Consider the following 26,540-nt stretch of genomic DNA (forward strand, 5'->3'; position numbering starts at 1 on the left):
CCCCATATACCCCTCCAGAGCATACCAAGTAACATAAGTTTTCAGATAGAAGGTGCAAGACAGCACATAGTACAGTCCTAGAAAGGGCAATATGTACATGCATATAAATGGAAATTAACAAATGAAACATTTATTTCTAGACAACATGGAAGTTATCTCAGACAAGGAGAATTAGAGGGAGCTTCGTATTTATAGTATCCTTATCTATATGACTGGAAGTTTACCTCCAATAAACAAACACTTTAGCAGATGCTGCTGTCATTTTACATTCAATAAACTCCTACATGTGCATTCGTAACACATGTGCATGTGTTACTCTATTAAAAGGCACATTTATTTCTTTACACATGTCTTTGCTAGGGTCCTAAATTTGGGTTCCAGATGATCTAGAAACTCAAACCCCTCTTCTTCCGGCTGATCACTGCAGCAGCCAAACTGAGCCGGCCACAGACTCTTTTCCTTCATAGTTAGAGGAGTGGATGTAGTCTGCAGACTGTTTATGCTCCTCGTCTTTTCCACACAGATACACTTTCTGTTTTGAAAAAGCACATTTTATTATTTTTTTAAAAACACCTAAATGTATTAGCATAAAAATAATGTCTTTGATTTACCTTTTACTGTTTAACTTTTAATCAGAGTGTGTCCTCTAATGGATTCCTACATATAAAAAATGCACATGATTGGTCTGTATTATATTCATTATTAAAACATAGCAAATATATAAATGCTCCTACTGAACACATGGACGAAAACAAAAGCTCCACATACATCACACAACTAGTTTACAGTTTCCCATTTAAACATGAGATTGTATAACTGAAATGTATCTCTGCAACTTTTTCACATATTTGGGGGAAACTAATATAAGCTATGATTCTTACGTTTATACACTATTATATACCTATAATAATATAATACATTAACTGGCTAATATTAATCTATGTTGATTGATCTGAGCATAAAACAAGGAGCTAAAACCCCAAATAAAAGCTTAACAATCTATCTGGTTGATGGCGATAGTCAGGATTTCATAACCACATGGAGGATTCAACATACTAAAAATATTTATAATTTGTGATCTGCGCAGTACTCCATAACGAATATTTCACTCTAGGTGATTTTCCTGGCAACTTTTAGGGAAGAAGCTATCAGTCTTTTTACACGTCCTAAAGTATAAAATGCCTACATATGCCACTCCTAGATCAAGTTTTGTAAACCTTATTTTAAAAATTGAACTTTACAAGATTGTTTTTCTCTTTGGGTTTGGCCCTAACATCCATCTATCTCTATGATAATTCAACATGAAAAAGGTGATGAGCTCCAGATGTATGAGGAGGAAAACTCTGGGGAAATCCTGATTTATAAGTAGTGTTTACTTTCATGTAATATGAACTTGAAGACACTGGCACTTACTTTGCCAAGCCGAGGTTGGGTGAAGCTGTGCCAGTCGGTGTATGTGTATCTGCTGGTGTCCGTCACTCCTTGTCCTACACCCTTGACAGATTCCAAGGTCTGATGTCTGCCTCCTTTGATGGGATCCAAAGTGTAGCAGCCTTTGACCACATCAAAACTTTGATGTGTTTTGACTCCCTGGCCACTAAGTGTGCCAACAGACATGCTTGTGTCACAGATGTTGGATTTCTGTGTGGGGAGTCTAATATTTGCTTCCTAAAATGAATAAATCAAATTGAAACTAACAATTTTCTTTCATTTATTTCCCACCATGGGCTAATCACTTACCTGCTGTGCCTCTCTATTCCCCATGCATGAAATCAGGATAATAATAGTACCTGTATCATAGGTGTTATAGGTTAAATTGTATCCCCTCCCCCCCAACAAAATTCATATGTTGAAGTCCTAACCCTCAGTGCCTCAGAATGTGGTCTTATTTGAAGATAGGGTCGTTATAGATGTAACTAGTTAAATTAAGATAAGGTCATACTCAAGTAAGGTGGGTCCCTAATCCAAAAGGGAAAAGTTGGACACAGACTCACACACACACAGAATGCCATATGAAGACTTGATTTATGCTGTCATAAGCCAAGGAACTATCAGAAGCTAGGAGAGAGGACTGGAACAGAATCCTAGCACCTTCAGAGGGAGCATGGTTCTGTGAATACCTTGATCTCTAATTTCTAGCCTTCAGAACTGTAAGACAATAAGTTTCAATTGTTTAAGTTACTCAGTTTGCGGTGCTTTGTTATTGCAGCCCTAGGAAACTAATACAATAGAATTGAAGTTTAAGTGAATTAATACATGCAGGGCACTTGGAGCTCTGCTTGGCGTAATAAGTGCTCAATAAGCATTAGCTGTTATTATTATTACTATTTTACATAATAATCAACTGTCATCATTGAACCACCATACAAAGCAAAGTGAAAACTGATTTACCATCACTTCTCCGGGTGCTTCAGTATTTGATACAATTAAGTTTTGCTCGGCTACATCTTCTGGAAAACATTTCTTTACTGTACTCTTAGCAGTAACACAGATACATGTAAACAAAATATCTAAAAAATAAAAATATATAAGTAAAATAGCATTTTTTCATGCTGGTATATATTAAATCATTTGAATCATTTGATTTGTTTTAAAGTTTCTTCAGAGAACTTTAAAAAATTTGTTCCATAAATAGAGATCTCTTTGGGTCATAAAATTTAAAACAGAATATTAACAAATGTATTAGTATACAGACCAGCTCTGTCTTAGTGAGGTTATGTTATTAGGCTAAATAAGATACAAATCAATAAAAAGGAAGAAAGATGAAGTGAACATAGTTTATTAATAGCTCTCTTCCCAGGTCCAGAATTAAATGCTTTCCTTATTTCCTCCACACTGAAATAGTAACTTCATTTGATTGGAATTTAAGCTAGTATTATTGGTATTTAAAATCCACACAGAACAACTCAAAGATCTTAGAATCACAAAAACAAAGAACATTAGGCATAAATCAAACAGGAAAGACAATTATGTAAAATCAGTGCCTGGCTTTGAAGGTGTACATCAAGTGCTAAGAGGAATATCCAGTTTAACCTGGAACACAAATCAATGAACACAGACAAAGTAAAGACTATGGGAAAAGTTTGTAAATGCAAATAGGCTGTATGTAGTCAAATAGATTGTTAAAAAAAGAAAGAAGGAAGGAAGGAAGGGAAAAGGAGCAAACAAAAGAAAGAGGACAGAGAGGAAGAGAGGGAGGGAGGAAGGAAGGGGAGAAGCCTGGGTAATGATTTCCATCACTTTTGCATCTCCCAAAACCAGTTTGCAGAATGCAAAATCTTAGGATTCTTTGCATCCATTATTTTTCCTCAGTGGCTCACCATATGACCATTTCCCCCACATTGGAGTCTTATTAAGATGTATGCTAAATCACTTCATTAATATACATTAATAACGTTGAGCATAAACATCTAAGTAAATTTTGAAACTACTCTTTCCACTAACTCTTTTTGTGCATTCACTACATGAACGTGACTGGTTGAGAGACTATAATATTTTGTATGGGAGAGAATCTTAACATTAATTTTATCCAACCTCTTCACTTCACACGTGGGAAAAAGCACTTAAAGAAGAGGAAATGATTTACCTAGTGTCTCACAGCTAATTCTTGGAAGAACTAAGGCTACAGTTCTGAAAATTACTTTAAATTTAATCTGCTCTTACTATAGATTTATTCTTCTATGACTCAGTACCCCAAGCCATAGAGTTTGCGCAAGATTTTTAAAAGGACACATTTATCAAAGGCTATAAATGTCATTGATGTAAAGAACTGCCATATGTTTTTAAAAATATTAGATAACATTTCAGCTAACACATTCTAGATAATTATACTTACATGACAACAATGCAGAACCCAACACCATGGCAAGAATAGCCCATCTTCCAAGTATTGCATTTGATCGCCTTGCAGCGTTCGGAACTTTAGTAGTCATTCTACATTCAGATGGAATTGTACAGTCACATACTCTCACTGATAACATGTGTTTTGCAGAAACGCCATGTCTATCTTTTATTTGGAGAGGCACAGAATAATAGTTATAATCAAGATTTTGCAGTTCATGAAGAATGGCAGTTTTACCTATGTGAAAAAAAGACAGATTTTGATTTCTTGAAAAGCCAGGAAAATTAACTGACATTGCTCTATGCTTACCTATACTATTCTATATTTAATATATTATTCAAATATTATATTAAAATGGATTTGTATGTTTTCTTAAAGATATTCAGAACAAGAGTCTAAACATAAGTATATTATTCATTGCTTTAAAAAACAAGGTATTATCCTTTTCCTGGGATCAATAAAATAATTTACTAAAATTAATATTTATTTATTTAATGAACTAAGGTGAAAATCTAGACCACCATCTTAAGTTCCTATTGATTAGAAGGTTTAGCATAACTACATACCATCCGTTAATGTCTCTATTGTCCAAAGTTTGCTGGCAGAATTATCGAGAATGAATTGAAAAGGTGGCCCATTATCAGGTCCATCTTGATCTACAGGTTTGAGAACAGCAAAATCCTTATCATGCCGACAAATTGTCACTTCTTTTTCAATTTGTGGTGGGTAATCATTATCATCTTCTAAAAGAACTACTAATGTTCCAGGGCAAGATCTGTTATCTAAGAAAAACAAAAAATAGGATGTTTCTTCACTTAAAGTTTATTTTCAGCAATCTCTATGATGTACAGTTGACATCTGCTTTCTACTAGTGGTCTGAACTGCAATTTCATACACTTTCCGATCCACAAATAGCATTGCTACCAGTACAAAATAGTGACATTACTCTTCCTTGGAGCTTGGTAGCTGTATCAGATGATATCTTGAGGTGCTTTTTAAAACTAAAAGGTATGAGATTACAAGTAATGTCACTAATGAATAACCAGTTAAGAAGAAAATTGATTTCTTACATCTTTCTTTAGGAAGAACATACTTTCATGCTTAAAATACAAACACTTTACTTTTGGTCATAGTCACTTCCTTGACTTCCTCTCCTGACCTTTTTCTTCATCTACTCTTTGTTCAAACTTTGTAAAACTGATCATCAAACTCAGTAGGTATGCTCCTTCCTGTGTGCAGCTTTGGCACATTCTATTGCCACTGCTGGGAATACGTTTCTTCTCTTCTCTGCCTGACAAAACCTTATTATCCTTTAAGAATCCATTCAAATATCACCTCCACATGAAACCTGCTGTGACTTCTACGGACAATGGTAGCCACATTCTCCTTCAATTTCTCAGAACCCTTGGTTCATCTTTGGCTCACGCACTGAACTGTGAACATGTTCATCCTAAGGGCTAAGTTGTATTCATCTTGAGAGCCTAGTGATCTGGGCACAGTATTTCTTGGCTAACTTAAAACTTAATACTAACATATTGAATATAATGCACTTACTGTTTTTAGACTTGTAAAAAAATTAATTGAATAAACTGTAAAAAAGTTTCACACATCCCCCGCCTGCCGCGAATTTAATCAATTTGCTTTTAAGAATAAGAACTGTTGGGCTTCCCTGGTGGTGCAGTGGTTAAGAATCCGGCTGCCAATTCAGGGGACAAGGATTCAAGCCCTGGTTTGGGAAGATCTTACAAGCCGCAGAGCAACTAAGCCCGTGCGCCACAACTACTGAGCCTGCGCTCTAGAGCCCACGAGCCACAACTACTGAGCCCGCACGCCACAACTACTGAGGCCCACGTGCCTAGAGACCATGCTCTGCAACAAGAGAAGCCCACGCACGGCAACGAAGAGTAGCCCACACTCGCCATAACTAGAGAAAGCCTGCGCACAGCAACAAAGAATCAACACAGCCAAAATAAATAAATAAAATAAATTTATTAAAAAAAAAGAAGAGAATAAGAACTGTTACTCATCTCCAGCTCTCCACTATTATTGGCCTAATGTTTCACACATAAGTCTAAATAAATATTTTTAATTAACATAACGCCCATTACTGGTGTTTAAGAGATAATGAAGTTTAAAGAACATGTTCAAATTTTATCATTTGTAATAAAATTACAAACTACTATAAATGGTAAGCTTTCAAAATTGAAATAAACAGAAAAATAACTGATGAAATTTCTCACTTTTTTTGCTTTGAATACTAGTCTAAATTTTGGTGCATAAATATTGAATTTATCATAAAGACTACCATAAATCATGTGTAAATGTAATCTGTTTTTTCTTTTTAGGTTGAAATAACAATTAAGCCATATTGGATAGTGCATTTCAGTGAAACTTTTTCTGCTGAATAACTAAAAAATTAATTTATTCAAAGTGACTTTTAAATTAATCACTTACATAAGGTAACTGCAGTATATACCTATTTTATCTGGACAAGTTTTACGATATCTAGAAATTAAAGAGAGATACAGGGGGCTTCCCTGGTGGTGCAGTGGTTAAGAATCTGCCTGCCAATTTAGGGGACATGGGTTCAAGCCCTGGTCTGGGAAGATCTTACATGCCACGGAACGACTAAGCCTGTGCGCCACAACTACTGAGCCCACATGTCACAACTACTGAAGCTCGCATGCCTGGAGCCCGTGCTCCGCAGCAAGAGAAGCCACCGCAATGAAGAGTAGCTCCCACTCGCCACAACTAGAGAAAGCCCGCACACAGCAACAAAGACCTAACGCAGCCAAAAATAAATAAATAAAATAAATTTATTTAAAAATAAAAAATAAAGAGAGGTACAACTTTTATTTAAAAAAATCTGCAATAGCATATAAACATTTGGGACTGCCATAAATTTGTAAATAAATTTGAATACAAGTAACAACTTTAAACCCTAACAAAGAAGTGAATAATGGGAAAAAAGGAGCTTTTATTTTTTTAATTAAAAAAAATAGTTACAGATACTACCTGTGAGTCAACATGTGTGCTCTGATTTTACTTTTTAAAATTTAAGCAGAGAACTATTTCTCTTTAAGGAACAATAGAAATCACTTTAAAAAAATCTAATAAAGAAATAGGGAGACTTCCCTGGAGGTCCAGTGGTTAAGAGTCCGTGCTTCCAATGAAGGAGATGCGGGTTTGATCCCTCGTTGGGGAACTAAGATTCTGCATGCCGCAGTGCAGCAAAAAAAAAAAAATTCTACCAACATTCACCACATAAATGATTATTTTCCATCACAGTCTGATTTAAGCATGTTGTTAAAAAGAGGAAAACTTGAAATTGTTAAAATGGATAGTAGTCAAAGCCGCAGCTGAAAACAAAGTCCTAGATGCCTTCTAAAACTATGAAAGACTGATTGCAAATTTTTTCCTTACTTCTGGGAAATAGAGCAAAAAATAAGTAATTACTGATAATAGTTGAAGATTGTGAAAAGGTAATTGAGTGTGTATGTTTGTCTACTTCTAAACCTTATTTTAAATTAAGCACATAAGCAAATGCCAAGTATCGGTGAGTAAGGAATGTCATAATCTTGGGGCTAGAAAGTACATCTTGGATTAACTAAAATCTAAACTTACATGTCAACAATAGGGACTCTGAAAAGCAAGAGTTCCCCATTGCTATTTAAAAGTTTCCAGGAACCGGAAGTTAACTGTTATGAATCAGCCCACTCCATGTACAGAACTCTTTAATTAACCACTAGAAAGTTTTCAGGTTCTTTCTTATCAAGCTATAATACACCTCCTAATCATTTCCAATTTTTTCATGGGTTATTTTGGACTATACACAAAATGTTTACCTCTTCCACATGACAACCCTGAAATATTTATTTTAAGAAAATTCTTTTTACAGCCGAATGTAACAAAGTATTTGTAAACTTTTGAACTCAAGTTTCTATAATACATTAAAACTAACTGTTCCAGGTGCCTATTATGCACCTGAACTTGCAAAGTTCTTGGTAGTGAAATTCACAACCTGGACCTGGAGATTCACAGGGCTCTCAAACGACAGAGGAATGACAAATATCAGTACCTACACGAAGCAAACATGCCAAGATCTCTGCCAGATGCTTGGTAAAAAAGATATTTAGCAATGATAAGGATCCTTGTATGAAAATGAGTTCAGAGTCTAGCTAGAGGAAAAGAATGTACATGAGAAACAATGAGAGCACCCTTTTATAGAGAAGACACATCACCCGTGATAATTACGATATTATTCCCAGGGAAGGAGGGCGTAAAAGGTGTTCATAGAGGAACTGAACAGGGACTTCCCTGGTGGCGCAGTGGTTAAGAGTCCGCCTGCCAGTGCAGGGGACATGGGTGGTTCGAGCCCTGGTCTGGGAGGATCCCACATGTGGCGGAGCAACTAAGCCCGTGCGCCACAACTACTGAGCCTGCGTGCCACAACTACTAAAGCCCACACACCTAGAGCCCGTGTTCCGCAACAAAAGAAGCCACCGCAATCAGAAGCCCGCGCACCACAACGAAGGGTAGCCCCCGCTTGCCGCAACTAGAGAAAGCCCGTGTGCAGCAACGAAGACCCCACGCAGCCAAAATAAATAAAATAAATTAAAAAAAAAAAAAAAAAGAACTGAACAAAGACTAGTGAGAGCTACTACAGAAGATGTCACTGCCATTCATTTGAAGAAGCAAAGGGACCTGAATTTCAAACAGGAGGGGCAGTCTAATTCTAGGTGGAGGGTGTATAAAACAGTGCTTTCTAGAGTGAAAGCAGGGAAACCAGCCTGACTGACAAAAAAATTGACACAAAAAATACAAGGAAATAAACTGGATTCTAAGAAAGCTGGAATACCTAGATCATCATCATAAAATATTTATGAGCATCAAAACTAAACATTCATTTGGAAATATAAGTAATTATATATTTGGCCCTTGGAAGCATATATTAAATGGATTAAAGTTCAAATAAACAAAATCCTTCATGACACCATACGGTCTTCCTTTAACATTTATAGCACCCTTATCTTTACTTCTTGAGCACATCCAGGTTATCCATGGGCCTGGGGCATAGAGTCACAAAGTTTAGATTCGACATTTCATTTCTTTGTGCTATGATCACTGTATTTAAAGACATTCTTTTGTCACCAAAAGACCAAGTTAATTTCTTATATCTGTTTTCCATATTTTCCTTCTCTCCAAAAAGTATTTCATTTTCTATCACCAAGCTTCTGCATTTCCGTGAGGTTTCCTCTCTTTATCCTTTAATCTGGGTGGGCAACTCTTTAACTGATTTCCACTTCTCATGATATCCATACATTCTTTGATGGGGAAAATTTTCATACCGGGGAATCTGTTATGAGAACATAATAATCCCTCAACTGATATTGTGTGAAAATTTGACCTTGTCTTATGAATCCTAATTTTCATGGCCTAGTACTTGGAACTTAAAAGACAATCAACATTTGTGGAATAAGTGAGTAAATATAAATCCTTGTTTGACATCATAATTGTGTTCCTGAACCATTCAGATTTCACTTTTGCTTATATAGAAGCAGCAAATCACCAGGATTATAAAGGAGTGGCAATATGAACTATATTTCTCAGTTAATGTTTTCCCCATTCTTTAGTAGATTTTTTTTCCTACTTATACTGAAAGAATTACATTAAAAGATTGTGTGAGAGGTATCAAGAGGAAAGGAAGATCATATGCGCATGATTAAGTAATAATATTCAAATTGAGGCTTTCTTTCAGATTTTGAAACCTAACAATTTTTGGCTCATGGGCATAGTTCTTTCAAACTGCTTGGTCATCTCACTGATTATGACGTGCAACAGACTATTTCCATCCCAGGGTAACAGGAATAGACCAAGGCTGAGAGAGGAAGTAAGGAAAAAACCTGAATGGGACACATGTAGATGAACTGGTTTGCCCTTCCTCTATAAATCATAAGCAGCAGTATTTTCATTAGTTTAACCTTTGTCTCTCCTCAGAGAATCTATTGTTTTCGTAGATGTGGCTTTTAGTGTAAAGCTATAGAAAAAAGTATGGGTATAATATGTGAGAAAACATTTGTCTTTATCTTATTATCAAAATATCAAGGGGCAAAATGAATAAACATGAAACATTGCATGACTTACTTTCAACTTTTGTTTATTTCCGTGGGATTTGATATGTGTTTATTCCTACACTCGCCCATTCCTTCTAAAGAAATTCAGTGATGCTATAGAAAAAGACCACAACATTGCCGTACCAGCTTGTTTGTTTTGAACATCTAGTGTATAAAAATATGCTAACCATAAAAATAATGGAAACCATCTTAGATTAAGCAGATAGTCAAAAACATAGGCTGTCATAAAAGCCCAAGTTCATTCACCTTTATCATTAATGGAAATTTACCGCAAATGAGTGAGTGTGTAATTGGTGTGGTGGAATGCCATATTGTAACTTCTATTTATATTTTTTATCATCTTCTTTTAATATCTATTTTTATGATGTATACATTAGCATAGTAGTATATGTATATAAATAAACACACTAGTAAATATATGGGAGTGGTTGTGGACTGGTCTCAGCCTATCAATAACCAAGGTTGTAGCTGAACTGGCCCTTGTGATTGCTCTTATGATTGCAAGATGCCCTAAGGCATAACGATCAGGAAACACTGAAAAAAAAAAAAAGGTTTATTACTTACAAGTCCTGGAAATTACATGGCACACATGGGGCCACACAGCAAGAGTAAGTTTGTGGGGAATGGACGGGGTGGGGCAAGGGGAGTAACACCTGGGATTCTGCTTTTATTGAGGTGGAGGCTGGGGCCTTGGGTTTCACAGGCTCACTATTGATGAATTTAAAACACAAAAGCAGGAATTTAAAGCACAGGAGGAGAAAAAACAAGCAGCCCGGAATGGTGAGTTACTGAAATCAACCAAGATCTCTAAAACAAAGGAGCCTGGGGAGATGGGGTAGAGGTCAGCCTGGCTCTTGATCTAGTTCTGTGGTTAGCAATGTGTTTGAGATATCAATCAAAGCTTAAGTCAGGCACTTGCATAACAAAAAGAGAAGCCAACTGACAGGGCTTCCACTGCAAAGGTTCATATTCAAAAATGATTAAATGCTTGGAGGATATATTCAAAAGAGTTTTGAGATCTCTACTTTAGGACATTGGAAGGACATTTCTTCACAAAACAGTTTCTAGAATTAACCTTGGAGAATGATTGCAAACCTCAGCAAAAGACATTAAAAATCATCGTTTGACCATTTATTTAGGAAATAGGATAAGTGTTTTATTCCCCAGTAAGAGAGACTCAGAACAAATCTATCTGAACCCAACTGTTGTAGGTGGGTTGAATTCCTCCAGCAAGTTCAAATCAGTACTAAATCTGTACTCCTGAGAAAAATAGGGATCCTTGATGATGCCACTATGTCCATGGAAAAAGTCAAATAATATGGACCTCGAAACTGGGGCTTCGGCCATTCACCACCTCCAAGTTTTGCATTAGTGATGCACTGGGACCTAAAAAGGGTGGTTTCCAAGCAATTAAGCAATCATAATGCAAACATTTTTTGCATTAAATTTTGATCTGGAAACAAACAAATTTAAATTTAGCTCCAAGATTTCCTTAAAATACGTGCTATATTTATATTTTATTTCTAGAAAATTGCACTCACCTGCATCCATTGCAATCACGGAAACATTGTATTGGTTGTCTTTTACAAATGCTGATTCTCTATCTAGAACTTTTACAGTTTTCAAGTCACCAGTGTATTCATTAATTTCAAACCAGTTATCTTCATCTCTTACCTTCTTATACCTAGTTTTTAGAAATCAAATGTAAATGCTCAAACCAAAGAGCAGACATAATCTCAAAATCTGTCATTCTAAAAATACATAGAATGTTCCTAAATTTGAAATCAATTATCATCACAATTAAAAAGAAGGAAACTTTGAAAATACATTAACTTAAGCCCTCAGCAGTGCCGCTGTCCGGATCCACTGCTTCGTATCCAAGGAGTGTTGTGCCCACGGGGAGACCCTCTTTACTCTTAATAACTTTTACTGGTGGTTGGCATTCGGGGCCCTCATCATGGTCTTTAACTTTAACAGTGACAGTTGTAATACACATAGTAGGAGTTTGTGAGTTTGTTGCTTTAGAGAATTGTGCTTCGTTAAGTACACCAATTTGCAAAATCATTTGGCGATGGACTTCATAGTTCACTGACTGTTCGATAAACATACCATAATGAGTCTATACATATATGCATATATATATAGAAGACATAACTATGATTCCAAGTTTTAGCACAAAAGGGAAAATCATTTTTATGTATAAAATGTTACCAAAAGTTGTTGCTAATGTATTAACGACGAATAATTAGCTTCCTATAGTGACAAACACTATCAAATGCAAAATTGTTGATTTTTAAGATTCAACCAATTTTTCTTCTTACTTTCCTTTGGAAAGGTCCTGCTTTCATTTTTTTTTTATTACAAGTTTAAATACTAATAGAAATACAGAATAAGTGTTTGAATAAATTCATATGGACTATTTCTCATTATTTTATTATTATCAAATGGGATAACAGTGATAACTAAATTAGCAAAAGTCCCTCTAAGTATATAAAATAATTAGATAGACTGTAACCAAGCAGGACCCAATGGGGCCTTCCCAGGGCAGACTTCTCCTCCATATCCTCTGCTTTAGCTCCTTTCTGCAGTACCTAGATAATAGTATCTGATGCACTTCCTGAGTTGTTTTAAAGATGTGAAAACCCCCCACCAAATGGAAGATGTTAACTACTTGTTGACCATGAGCTCATAGCCCCCAGGCCTAAGGACTGATAATGTTAACCCCTATGACACCACCCTGTTACCTCACCATCAACCAATCAGAGAATTGTGCAGGGGCTGATCACGTACTCTGGGATGCCCCTCCCTCACCTTGCCTTTACAAATGGTTTGCTAAAATCCTTAGGGAAGTTTGGAGTTTTTGAGCGCAAGCCACCTGTTCTTCTTGTATTGGCACCTTTACAATAAAGCTGCACTTTCCTTCACTACAACCTGGTGTCAGTAGATTGGCTTCACTGCCAGCGGGCGAGCGGACCTGAGTTTGGTTCAGTAATAAGACTACTAGGACATGAGATTTGGCTATAATGGAGCAGTTACTCTGAGTATCTGAGTCAAAAGATATAATCATATTATCTAGCAGCACCTTTTCAAAGTATATTATATACGAATTTGTTAGTTCATGAACTGAGTAACTAGAAAGAATCCCAAAACAATAAATGATTAGAGACTAAAATCTATCTAAATAACAAAAAAAGAAAGAAAGAAATCTAGAAAAAAGTCCAAAAATATTTTAAAAAGAAATTTAAAAAAAAGAAAGGAAAAATAAGCAGTGTTATAATTAAAGGACATTTTCTAAAAGTTTTATAAGGAACGCAAAATTTATGCATATCACTTTTAAGAAAATACACTGTCTCCAAGAAATTAACAAGAAAAGATGTAAGAGGTTAGTGAGGAGTGTAGGTAGAAAGACTCAGAAAGAAAACAAGTTCAGTTAAAGTGATCACCCTCTGAGCCAGTAAATGCAATTAAATTTTAAAAATCCCAAAGCACTGGCTACCTCAAATATAGGGGAATTAATGGGAATAGCTGCTAAATATTTAGTAAATGGTCTGTCTTATAAAATACATTATAGAGTGGTAAAAGTATAATATGAGCATGAAGGGAATTGAAAAGTCAAGAGGTTGATTTTTTATTGATTCTTCCATTTCTCTCTGTCTTGTGTTTCATAAGGTAAGGAATTTAGATAAGTGGGTGTCTAAGACCTCTTCTAAGGCTAGTATCTATTTACTCATTCAACATGTCTCTGCCTTGGTTTTCCTCGTATATAGAACAATCAGTTTTGTACCGGCCATGCCTTTCCTCTAAGAGAAAATGAGGATAAAATAATAATAATAAAAGGTTTATGTGTGAAACAATATAAATCATTTCAGCATTGCATTGCAACACTCTAGCTATATACATACAGGAATTACTTTTATATATATATATATATATATATATATATATATATATATATATATATGCTCAAGTGTAAGTTAGAATCTTGTAAAGCATTGCTTGATACATATATGTGTATATATATTTATATATGTATATTTACATGTATATTTACATAACTATTGAGTATATATATGTATATATATATATATATTTTTTACCTTGACAACACACAAGACCGCTTCATTTGTATTTGGGTCTGTGCTAATTTTGAAGTTGCAGTTTTTATCTCCCTGTAGTATCTTGTATACAGCTTTTGAGTGAGGCGTGTTTGGCAAATCCTGGTCATACACCGCCATCCGTAAAATCTCAAAGTCAATTCTGTTTTCTTCTACTTCTGTAAAATACTGAAACAATTGTCTCTTGTTATTATAAATTAATGATTTTAATTATGTGATTTTGTTACTCAAAGTTATATTTAAAGACAAAGAAAGCAAAGTGATATGGAAAAGTGCAATTTTACAATGGGAAGAATTTACACATTTAATACATAAACTCACTTCTTTCCTCAGTAAACTAATAATGCTGCTTCAAATCTTATCCATTCTTCAAAGACTAACTCATGTCTTAACTTTTCAACTTCTCTGAGGTGATTTTCCTAATCATTCAAGCCCTCAGATTTGTCTCTATTCTGAAGTACACTCTTTACTTAGTGTATTTCCTAAGTAAAAGTTTGCTCATATATAACCCAGAAGGAGCCTGTGTATAGATGGCAGTGGGCAACCTGTACTACTGACTCTCCAGCAAAGCAGAAGATGTAAACTAGTCCCTTCGTTATCTTATGAAGTTGAGGTGTGAAGAACACAGGCAGATGCCCTCTTCTCCTTCACCCTATAAAAGGAATTTAAGTACAAAGAATCTGATACCAGAGCTTGGCATCCAAGAAGCATTGACTACATGAATGAACTCAAGAGCTAAGAACTTGTAGATGGCCAAGAGAGCAGCTATTTTCCTAGCATCCAGAAATAACTGGCAATTTGATTATTTTTACAGAAATCATATTTTTCTGCCAATGTTATTTGTAAGTGGTAGCTATTAAAACCAAAATGTGTAATCTCACAGAGCTACCAAATTCCAGATTTGTTTTTTGAAAAAGTAAGTGAACCTAGATAAATGAATACAGAGATATACTCACAGAAGTTTCTGTAAAACATGGTGAATTGTCATTTTCATCCTCAAGCGAAATAGTAATTGTTCCTGTATTAAATAAACCAAAAGGTTGGCCCCCCATGTCTCGCACTTCCATTATTAACTTGTACGTATCACATTTCTGAAAAAAAGGAAAAAGGTACACTGATGAACACTTATATTTCCTGTAACTTGTGATTCTCATAGCCATTTCTCAGGCTCTGACTATTTTACAAACATTCTTTTTTGATTTTTTTTTTCAAAAAAAGCCACCATAAATACAAATATAGAAATAGAGATATTTCAGTCAGTACAGTGGAAAGCTGATGTTTCTAATACAACATTTTAAAATGTAAAGCTATTTTAGCATCCACACATCAAACCAGGTCAATGATCTCTAAGTGAGACCTTGTACCTTCCCATAGTCTCTGTAGGGACAAAGGAAGGGTCCTGAGAAGCCCTAAACATAGCCTCTACGGAAACATTCTTGGAGAGGTGGCCACTGGGGGCCTTACTGTAACTTCTTTGGGAGTTCATGATCAGTTTACACATAGTTTAGTGATTGAGAAATTAATTAAGCAGTTCATTACTTCTCTATCCAGTAAACGTGTAGATGACACCTGTGTCTGGATGTACGGAGAAATGCTTTAGATTGTCTGGAATTTGCTGTAAGATTTTATATTTCAGACGAGTATGTAGAGTGTCAGGTTCATCGAGGTCTATGGCAGTCACTTTTCCCACTGAAGTTCCTGTTTAGATAAATCCAATACTGTCAACAACTTAAAATAGCGATATAATTGAATTACAAACAAAAATAAAATCAAGGTATTGCTGTGGCATATTCTCCCAAAAAACCCAGAATTTGACTGATTTTACAGATAAGTAGATAAGTATCTACATGCTTCCAAGTTCCCCTAACCTGGAAACTTCAATTAGGTGGCTACTGTGGATAACATGATTGTGTTCTGCATATGTGAGAACACCCACCCCACGGCTGGTAACAGTGGTTCTCAAATTCTTCCTCCCAATCCAGTTCATGGGCCATTTTTGGATGGGACCTTCTCTGTATATCTTGTTTCTTTTATACCCCACTTGATAATGTTAAAGGAAAAGCACAGCTTTGCATATGATAACAAAGGTTTTATGCTTTTATATTTTACTAAATGTGCTGAATTGTTAATACATACAAGACAAACATTATGCAACAGTCTGAATATCATCTGGACAAGCTTTATGGCTCAGAAATCAGAGTATTGGCAATGTTACTTTAGCAAACCATTTATTGTGGGAAAATAGTATTAAATATGCACATAGAAACTAAGAACATATCTTGCAATTTTTGAGAATGAACTAGACTTGTTATGCCCTGTGGTTTGATGAGGTCACAATCTTGGGTCCTGAGAGCATCAAACCAGTTTAAAATGTTTTCCATTTGTTTGGAAAATAAGCTAAGTAAAGAAATGCCTATGTTGTTATAAGCCAGATCAGCATTGCCATACCATAATCTATTTCTGGGTCTTTGAAAATGTATTGCGACTTTATAAAGATTCAAATGCTCTATTGCTTTATAAATACATCTGGGACACATATGTACATGATCAAAATAGAAAATATAAACAGCCTTTGTCATTGTGGATTAATCTAACAAAGTTAGTAACTTTGTGGATCAGTTAGCTGCCTTCTACACGTGCCTAGAAAATGGGCACAAAAAGGTTTGCCTTTGAAGAGCCTATGATCTTATAAGGCTACAAAGTTTTATGTAGAATATCCATGAAAGTCAAGCATTTAAAAATGTTTTGCATAACTGTGCCTAAAACATTAATGAAGAATTCAACTGAAGCAAAATTCTCATGTTTTTCCTAAGATGTGAATTTACCGGTTTGGCAATTCTCAGGCACACTAAAGACAGTCACTTTGTCTTCAAAATATGCGGCATTATCGTTATCATCTTCAACTTTGAATAGTAAGGGGAGTGGGTACTCAGGTGCATAACCGTCCACAGTAGTTGCATAGATGTAGATCTGAAAGGTAGACAAACACCATCAGCTAATTCTTGAATAAAAAATTAGGCACAAAATTCAACCTAGCGGTTGGGAAAAGATGTAATATTTTAAAAAATCATTGGCAAAGGCCTATGTCACTAAGAACTTATGCAACAGAGAGACAACACAGCAGCACAGACTATGCCTGCCCTATGGCTTCAATCCTTTCTCATTATTCTCTCACCAAGTACCACACACTCCAGCTGAAGGAGGCTACTCTGTTCCCTGAATTAACTGCATGCAGCTCTGCTTGTTGGAATGCACGTAGACTTCCCCTAGTCATGCTAATAACAAGTATTTTTTTCTAAAGTTTATACAAAATGTGATTCTAGTTATTTGTAGATTTATATACACATATAAATATCAACTATTTCTGGGTGATTCGATTGTGTTCTTTTCTCTACCTGTATTTTCTCATTTTTCTATCAGTAACATGTATTTCTTGTGTAGTAAAAATGCTAATAAAATCATATATATATATATATATATATATACATATTCCAAACTCTATCTCAAAATGATATATCTTGGTCCCAAATGTGAAGATTTAATGCCCTTTTTCTTTAAATACCATCAAATTATTTCTGAAGTTTTCTGGTAACTGGTTGTTGAGTTAAACAGATTTTCTTCACTGACAGGAACAACTAAACTTGCCCAAAGTGAAGTCTGTGTTAACTCAGTTCTTCACCACAGCTAGCCTTCCTGATTTCCCTACCTTAACCATTTTCTAAAATGAACCAGGATTAAAATCTCAGGTATCTAACTCCTCCCCCTCTTTAGCCTTATATTATAGTCAGTTGCCAGGTTCTAGAGATTACAGCATTTCTGTGTCTCCGTCATTCACTTCTCTTTTCTATTCTCAATGCTATTATCCTCATGTGACTCCAAATGTATCCTATCAACCTTCATATTGTATCCTACACACATGTCCTACCAACTTTCCCACAGTTGTCCTAACTGACCTTCTCCAAACTATGTAGCCCTCAGGAGTCAGATTCATTTCCACAAAGCACAATTTTAATCATGATATTAGCTAACCAGACTCTTCAATGATCTTCCTATCATCTACCAAAGTAACACAAAATCCTCACTGTTGTGTGGAAAGGAAACATTTCATCTTCACATGCTAACCTGGAGGGGAAGAAATTTCCACTCCAATCTCTAGGACAGAAGGCTTTGAAATAACCATTCATGTTCTCTCTGTTCCCTTTTCCACTTTTCCCCAAACAACCTCCAGCTGGGCTTTTTCAGTAATAAAACTTACACTTTGATTTCTGTCAGTCTGATCCCTGTATCTTAATAAATTCTGCACTCAGGGATACAGGAGTATATTATCACCACTTCACCACCACCACCATCACCGCTACCACCACACTATTCAGCCTTCCTATCAATCCCTCCCTCTCCCCTCATATTTGATGTATTTTTTTCTTTCTTTAAACTACTGTCATTTTGAGAGTTTTGGCTAGAGAAAACTATGTAATTGTTTTATGTCCCAATTAGTTTCCAATTGTCCTCCGGGGTGAAGCCTGAGACTTAGAATATTTGTGTGACTGAAGCACCTAACACAGTGCCTTACATTGGGTAATTCACCAATAAATATCTTGTTGCATTCAATTCCATCCATCTTTTTTTTTAGGAAAATAAACCACCCCTTAAGTTTGCCCTCTGTAAAAACTGTCATAAACATTCTATGGGACCACTTGTAATGAATTCTTTTACTTCTTCACGTTGGTATTAAAACATCTCCCTATCTAACCTAAGTCCATCCTGCTGTAATTTACACTAATTTTTGCTAGTTTTTCTCTTCAATGGAAATGATCATCTACTTCTTGCTGTATAATCACTTGTAGTTTAAAATAGGTCCTGATGCTCAACTACAAATAAATATCATTATTCTACATTCCACTGATTTTCAGATGTAGTGATTTTGTTTCTGGTACTATTTCAGGTACTAGTTTGATTTTTCACTATTAATGTGCTGAGCATCTCCAAAATAAATAAAAATTCAAATAATTATTGTAAAGATGATTTAAACTAGAAAGGCGGCTGAACTTTAAACCACAGCCTGGATCCCTAGGAGAATCCACTAATATTCATATGATAAAGAAACTAATTATAAATATTTTCATAATTACTAAATCACTAAAGCAACAGTTTCAGAAAGCTCAATAAAACTAATGGTTTTGCAGTCTAGTTCCCATTATTCTATATTAAAAGCAATAATAATATATTTAAATATTGTTACAATACCTATAAATAGAATACTATACTCTAGTAGAATTAGTCATATTTTTAGCTAAGTTAGAAGAGTATTATTTAAATTTCTTGTGTCTACTATTGTGATATTTCCCTCTTGAATTCTTCTGTAGCTTGAAGAACCTCATGTCTTTTAGCCCTTTTGCACTATAATTTGCCCTTAGCTCTGTAATTGCTCTCATCTTTGGGAATGTGTAAACAGCTGTCAACAGAAGTTGGGGCTTGAATTTACCCTTGTAGAGAGGGGTATTGAGTGTAGACTGGGCAGAGGAAGGGAGAGAGCAGTGACACCAAAGCTGAGTGTGTACAGAATGTAACTAGCAACATGAATTTAAAGACAATGGATAGACTTGTGTGTCTGGAAAAGAAATCATGTGTTACAAGATAGTAAGGCTCTGGCTGGATAGGTAAGAAGGGACCAGATAGAGCTGATTTTTCCCTATAAACTTATAAAACGTACAGACTCTCCTCAACATTCAAAGAGGAAGAGTGTTTGCAGCTGCTTTCTTTCATAAAGTAACTTGGAATTATTGAAGAAAATTCACTTCTTATACAACTCTTCTCTAAAAAACTTGCAAAAGGGCCTTATATAAATCCCTAAAAGACTAGATGCATTGAATGGTTTAAAACAAATTCCTCCAACTGCAATAATGGTGTGACCCATCCAGAAAAATCTTTACCAGCCAAAATTAAACAATACAACATGGGGCAATAGAGCAAATGGGAGCACAGTAATGATATGTATTGAATTAGACCCTGTTCCCAATAATCAAGGATATCAAATTATTTTGAACAACAATAATTTATTAACACTTAACATTCAAATAGGTTAGATAAAAGCAAAGAATTGGAAAATCCCATCAAAAGCCCCAGTCTTGAGGACAAAATTCTGGATTATGTGCATTATTTGATCTGCCATTAGAATATTTTTAGAGAACTTTACTGTTTATATGGTGATTTTGTCAGCATTATGGCATTTAATGATCACAACAGCTCTGAGGTAGATAAGACAACAATTAGCAGCCCATAAAACAGAGAAGAAAACAAGATTCTTGAAGTTGCGACTTGTCCAAGACTAAAAGCAAAAGTGGCAGATACTGAAGATCCACTAATTTCCAGAGAAATAAGCTTTCCAGTATAAAACAGTAAATGAAACTGATTTGATAGAAAAGCAAAGGCATACTATTTTAATTTTAACCTCTACGTTGACAGATAAGGCTTCTATTCCACATTGTCTCAAGTGATTTTACAACTTGTACCATGTTTACATCTGGTTTGTTATACTTTATGAATTTTGTTGATTTGCAGTTGGTGTTTCTTAATGTCAATTCAATCTTAAGCATGTTAATGGAAACTAGGGAAACACAAGTAATTCTGAAGGAAAATTACTCAAAAGGCCAACTTTGAGCAAAATTTCCAAACTATTTTATTCCTTTGTCCTTTAAAAGACGTCAAAAAGTAGTGAAGTAACTTATTTTATTTTGTTTTATTTTATTTTATTTTAGGCCACACCATATGGCTCTTGGGATCTTAGTTCCCTGACCATACATATCCCCTCAGCAGCGAAAGTGCAGAGTCCTAACCACTGGACCGCCAGGGAATTCCCAGTAACTTATCTTAATTATAAACTATTCTCTTTCCCTTCCCTCTTGCAATGATCTTAATAAGAAGCCAAAAGAGACAGCAGATTGACCAGTGAGAAGCAGCTAAAGACCTCAAAAATCCATAAACAGCATGTTATCAGCAGAATAAGAAATGAAGTGTACATCACAACGTACAGAGCAGGCAGCTTTTTATTTCTCCACAAGAGTGACTGCTAGTGTTAGAGCTTTTCTTCCTATGAAGAAGCTATAAAAGCAGCAGAGAACTTATATATTTACATGCGCATGTATATAAATATACATATTTATCAATTATTTATTTGGCTTTTTGATAAAAAGGTCAAAATGTTTAAAGTAGTGATTAGCATACTTCTTCAATAAGACCTTATGTAAGCTATTTTTTAAGGTAAGAGTTTGATATTATTATGAGTAAAGTATATTTATTCTAGAGAATTTGGAAGGGAGCATAATATTATACAGAAAATGTTTCATTCTAATCCAAGCATTTTATTTAACTATGAAATCCCTAAAGTGGAACATTTATGTTGTTTCAAAAATGTCACTACCTTATATTGTGCTTTGACATCCTTAGCATAGGGTCCTTAGCATGAAATATCAGGTCCTTCACACTCTGATCTCTACTCATTGCTCTAGCCTCATATTTCACAGTCTTCCTTAGCTTCAAACTACACTCCTGCCAGGGTTTCTTGTTGTTCTTGTTGATTTCTTTTAAACCGATGGGTCTTTCTGTTGCTGATGCCTTTGCCTAGAACGCTTAGCTACCTCCTCCCACTCCATGGCACCATTTATTGACTTTTTTCATGGCTGCATTTCTGTGGCCACCAATTCCTACTCATCTTTCATATGTCTGCTAAGATATTACTTTCTGGACTGCCCGAGTATCAGTTTCCCTTTCATGTACTCCTTGAGCAAAGAATTCCTTTACTACACTCTTATAATTCAAAGATACCACGTGCTTAAACAGTTTCATTCACCATCACGCTGAAACTCACTGTAAATTTCTCTTGTATGTCAGATTAGGTATCAGAACACTAAGGAGATATGAGAAGCTGAAACAGAAAAACAAAGGATTTAATTTTCAGAAGAGTTAGAATTTTTCTTTGGAAAAGATTAGATGGAATAAGATGAATTGGTAAGTTCATTTTGCATGACTGAGGACAGAAATTGAAATTCAAGATATTTGTTGCTGAAGGACAGTCAGAGGGAAAGAAAGAAAAGAAGGACAGTGCAACGCAAGAGGCTAAAGCAGGGGATCTTAGCCTCAAGATACATTTAGAATCACCTTGGGTGACTTCAAATTTTCAATTGCTTGGGCCCCATCCTAGAACAGTTAAATCAGAATTTCTGGAAATCGGCCGATCATCAGGTTTTTTTTTTTGATTATCATGTGATTTATAATGTACAGTCAGGTTTGAGAATAATTGGGCTAAGTTATTATAGGGAACTTCAAACTCAATAAAATTCACTGTTATTGTCCCAGGATTATACAGATCAAAACCTGTCCTTTAACATTGTTATTATATTTTCTATCGCTTTCCCCCACTTTCTTCCCTTGTGACATCCATTATCTTTCTTCATCTATGGCACCAATAGAAATTTGAAGTTTATATTACACATGAACACTATTTAAAATATTAAAAGAAATAATTGATTCTTCTGATACATAAATAAACAGCTTGAAAATATTAAACCAGTAATAAAAAACATAATTCTGAATTAATAATGCAATCATCTTACCAGAAACTCTTGATACTGCTCACAGTCTATGTTTCATATACAAAAGATATCCCCCGTGTCTTTATTTATGAAGAACAGATTTAAGGGCTCTTTGTCTACTCCTGGTCCACTTATGGAGTAAAAGATGGTGTAGTTCTGTGCGGCATCAGGCTGGACCTGTAACAATAAGTGACAATTTAGGAAAGGAGCAAATATGTTGTGATAAATATTTTTAACCCAATCTCTTGTGATGGTTTATTTTATATCACTTGCTCTCTTTCCTACATATCTATTCTTTCTTTCCTCTGCTTGTCTACCCGCTGTCCCCCATGTTTTTCAAATTCTTAATCATATCCTGCAAGGTGCAAAGCCACAAACTGTCATTTATTTGATCCCAAATTCTTTTGAGTTATCTGCATATGTATGGAAAACTCCTGGCGTTGAATATTCCTTTACAATTCTTATTCACTTATTCTTATTCCTATAAAGTATAGTAATGATTTCAGTGATTTTGAATTATTTTGAATGGAAATTTTGTGACTAAAAAAACAGAAATAATGCAACTTTCCTCCCACAATTAATACTTCATGAATTGCATAATTTCGAAACTGGCTTATGCTTACACTCGGTTATGTGGCAGCGATAGCACTTTTTTTGAAAACAGAAATACTGGCCTTTTTTTTGTGAGGATAAGTGCTAATTAAAGGGAGAACTGAATCATGCAAAATCTGTAGGCATGTCCTCTGTACATGAATGCTAAAATCTGGCAGGGTATTCAGGAGAATCTGGATGCAGAACTACAAGCATCAGAAACTCAAAATATGCAACTTGTTTCTAAATTCTAAATGGGAGTTTTGGAGGGAAGTGATAAAATTACACTGACTCTCTTCTATAGGACCCTAGTTCTGGTGAAGAGATGATCTTTATTAGTACCAACAGGTACTAATTCAATTCACTTCAAATGGAAAGTTTTAAAAACAAAGAAGCAAAACTAACGTATAAAATCAAACAAGATGGAATGTACCTGCTGAACGTGCTGTGGAAATGGACCTAGTGAGTTCTCCATCAGCGAACACGGAATAGGCGCCCATCGCCTCTTGCTTCGCTTGAGGTCTGTATCTTTGGGATATCTCTTAGGAATCTGCATTTGATGAGAGGTGAAGAAATATAGCATTGCTTATCATTCTAGATACTATGATTTTCACATATATAGTAACGTGAAGAAAATAAGTAACGATTGTATATAACAATATCATGGATAATGCCCAAACAATTTCTATTTTTCATAAGTTCTGTTTTTTATTAATAAGACACACACACGCACGCACACACGGATTAAGAACCAGTTTCACCTATTTCCTGATTTAATCACTTGTCACTTAACCAACCAGAACTTTATAGGGTTTTGGTGAAAGATGCTATCTTGAGAAATATTGATCGGCCTAAAAAGAGATAATCCATTAACAAATATTAAAGAATTGATTTTGGGCTTCCCTGGTGGCGCAGTGGTTGAGAATCTGCCTGCCAATGCAGGGGACACAGGTTCGAGCCCTGGTCTGGGAAGATCCCACGTGCCGCGGAGCAACTGGGCCCGGGAGCCATAACTACTGAGCCTGCGCGTCTGGAGCCTGTGCTCCGCAACAAGAGAGGCCGCGATAGTGAGAGGCCCGCGCACCGCGATGAAGAGTGGCCCCTGCTCGCCGCAACTAGAGAAAGCCTTCACACAGAAACGAAGACCCAACACAGCTAAAAATAATAAATAAATAAATAAATAAATTTATTTATTTATTTAAAAAAAAAAAAGAATTGATTTTATTCCACTAGAAGTGGTGCAATGAAAATTTGTTAAAATACTAGCTACTGTGCAAAGCATTTGTATACCTATATAAAGACACGCAGGTCAGCGTGTGTTCCAGCATATTTTATTTTATGTGATATGGAGATTCCTTACAATTTGGACATAAAGTAATATTTTGTAAGCCTTATTCTAAATGTATAACAAATGTAAAGTATATGTAATATGTAAGGATATTCTAAATTTGATGAAGAGTTTTTGTAATCAAAACAAATTTAGCTGGGAAAGTCTCTTATAAATCGAGTCCCTTATTAATAAATCATCTCATAAAACCAGATTCATCGTGCAGAGTTTGCTTAAAGTGAGATTTATGTGAATTCCAGTAAGCTTCTCCCTTCCCACTCGCTGGTTACCACCACTCACTGCAACAAGAAGAGCTTAGAGTCAGGACGTTCAAACCAATCCGGTGGACCGGCCCTACGGCATTCTCTGAAGAGAGGGACCTCGTAAAATGTTCTATTAAGATGGGAATAAACTGTAGACGGTCTCATCTCCTCTTTAAAGAGAGACTCAAACCCATAGTTACTTGGGAGAAAGCCACTCAGGGTGGAGCACCACATCTCCAGCCAGAATCAATCTTCACTGACCCATCTTGCCTTGTTCTGCAGGTAGGTTGCTCTTATTGCCACACCTGAAAACATTTGATATTCTGACTTTGCTCCCTGGCTACTGCATTGTTCATTTTTACACCAGTTGTAAATAGCCCTATTATTCCTTAAAACAGTCTAGTCTTTATGTATGTTAATTGTAAGTGGAATAGACAAACAAGTGAGCATTCAAGAGCAATAATTTTAGCACAGAAGGAAGTAGATGAGATGAAGGGCTCTTGTGAGCAGATTATTGTGCTTAAGTCTTGCCTAATATACCTTCCTTCCTCCTGCTTCCAGTACAATTTCTATCTCCTTCTGTTCCTGTCCCTGAGTGTCTGAAAGCAAAATGGAAAAACTCTTCTTTTCAGAAGACAAAATGAGGTCATGTGTTGTGTAAATGGAGCCATCTTCTAGAATTCTGAAGTCAGGATCGCTTGACTGAATTAGGCTGGCCGACTGGAGACACTCCTTCAGATTCACTGCAGGGAAGAAATTTTACTGTAATTTGTAAAGTGAAACAAGAATAGAACAAATTTTACAGGAATGACAACCTCCAGTTAGTGCATGAGAAGCAAAAAGGGAGAGGTGACACTTGGAATGTGTGGAGTAATTACTATTCTAAAACTTAGAGGCCATAAAAATTAGGTAATTAAATGGATGGAGTCACCGTTTCCACTGCTTTCATCATAAAGTAATTTATGAACAGACATAAAATATTTTTAATGTCACTGGATTTATTGTTTCCACTTTAACTCATGTATATGTACAAATGTGTTGTTTTCTATTATATGTAGTAAACTGTATGATGTCAGATTTTGAATTTGTTTGCAATTATCTGTGATAGTTAAAACTATCTTGCAAAAAATAAGAAAACTGGTCTATACTTAAGTAATAGTTCTCAGTAATACTGCAAGTACTAATTCTATAAAATCTTTTGGAGGCTTAATAAACCCCAAGCTTAATAATGCTTAGTGGTTGTATCAAAATATTTCCTTTACTGATTCATATTTAATATATTTACCATATTTACTATGTGTCTTTAGAGTATAGACTGTGTACCATTTAAGTGCTTTTAAAAGATATAAGGGATTAATTCAAAACCTCAAAGCGCTGGGCAAAGTATACAGAAGTATACCACTTCTATATACAAGGTGTGTTTTTCTAGATGTAAACTTAAGGCTAATGAAAAACGTTGATGAAAGGAATGTTACCCCTGGACTCAGAACATCCAACCCATGCCTCAGGTATGGCTGTGATAGTAAGACTACTTAAATTTTTATTTGACTTTCAGAAGCTATTCTGTGAAATAGATCACATAAATTCTCGATGGGTACTTGGTCATTGTAATCAAACTCAAGCATAAATTTTATTTTGGGACATTTCAATTTTGACACATCTGTTTTACATGTAATCAATT

The 26,540-nt window shown here is 35.4% G+C and overlaps 1 protein-coding gene across 1 annotated transcript in view; it reads right to left on the reverse strand.

Moving 5' to 3' along the window:
* Positions 1–333: 333 nt before the first annotated feature.
* The window catches only part of DSC1 (desmocollin 1), a gene marked incomplete at its 5' end in the record, with an annotated part of 29,248 nt that continues 3,041 nt past the window's right edge, over positions 334–26,540 (reverse strand). Inside the window, 16 exon segments of the mRNA XM_068562447.1 lie at positions 334–432; positions 434–532; positions 1,414–1,668; positions 2,392–2,510; positions 3,836–4,078; positions 4,408–4,623; positions 11,517–11,661; positions 11,810–12,067; positions 14,073–14,258; positions 15,047–15,181; positions 15,630–15,651; positions 15,653–15,788; positions 16,916–17,060; positions 22,700–22,855; positions 23,703–23,819; positions 25,400–25,602. Coding sequence (XP_068418548.1) covers positions 334–432; positions 434–532; positions 1,414–1,668; positions 2,392–2,510; positions 3,836–4,078; positions 4,408–4,623; positions 11,517–11,661; positions 11,810–12,067; positions 14,073–14,258; positions 15,047–15,181; positions 15,630–15,651; positions 15,653–15,788; positions 16,916–17,060; positions 22,700–22,855; positions 23,703–23,819; positions 25,400–25,602 — 2,534 coding nt within the window.

Source organism: Eschrichtius robustus, chromosome 14, assembly GCF_028021215.1.
Source record: "Eschrichtius robustus isolate mEscRob2 chromosome 14, mEscRob2.pri, whole genome shotgun sequence".
Lineage (NCBI taxonomy): Eukaryota > Metazoa > Chordata > Mammalia > Artiodactyla > Eschrichtiidae > Eschrichtius > Eschrichtius robustus.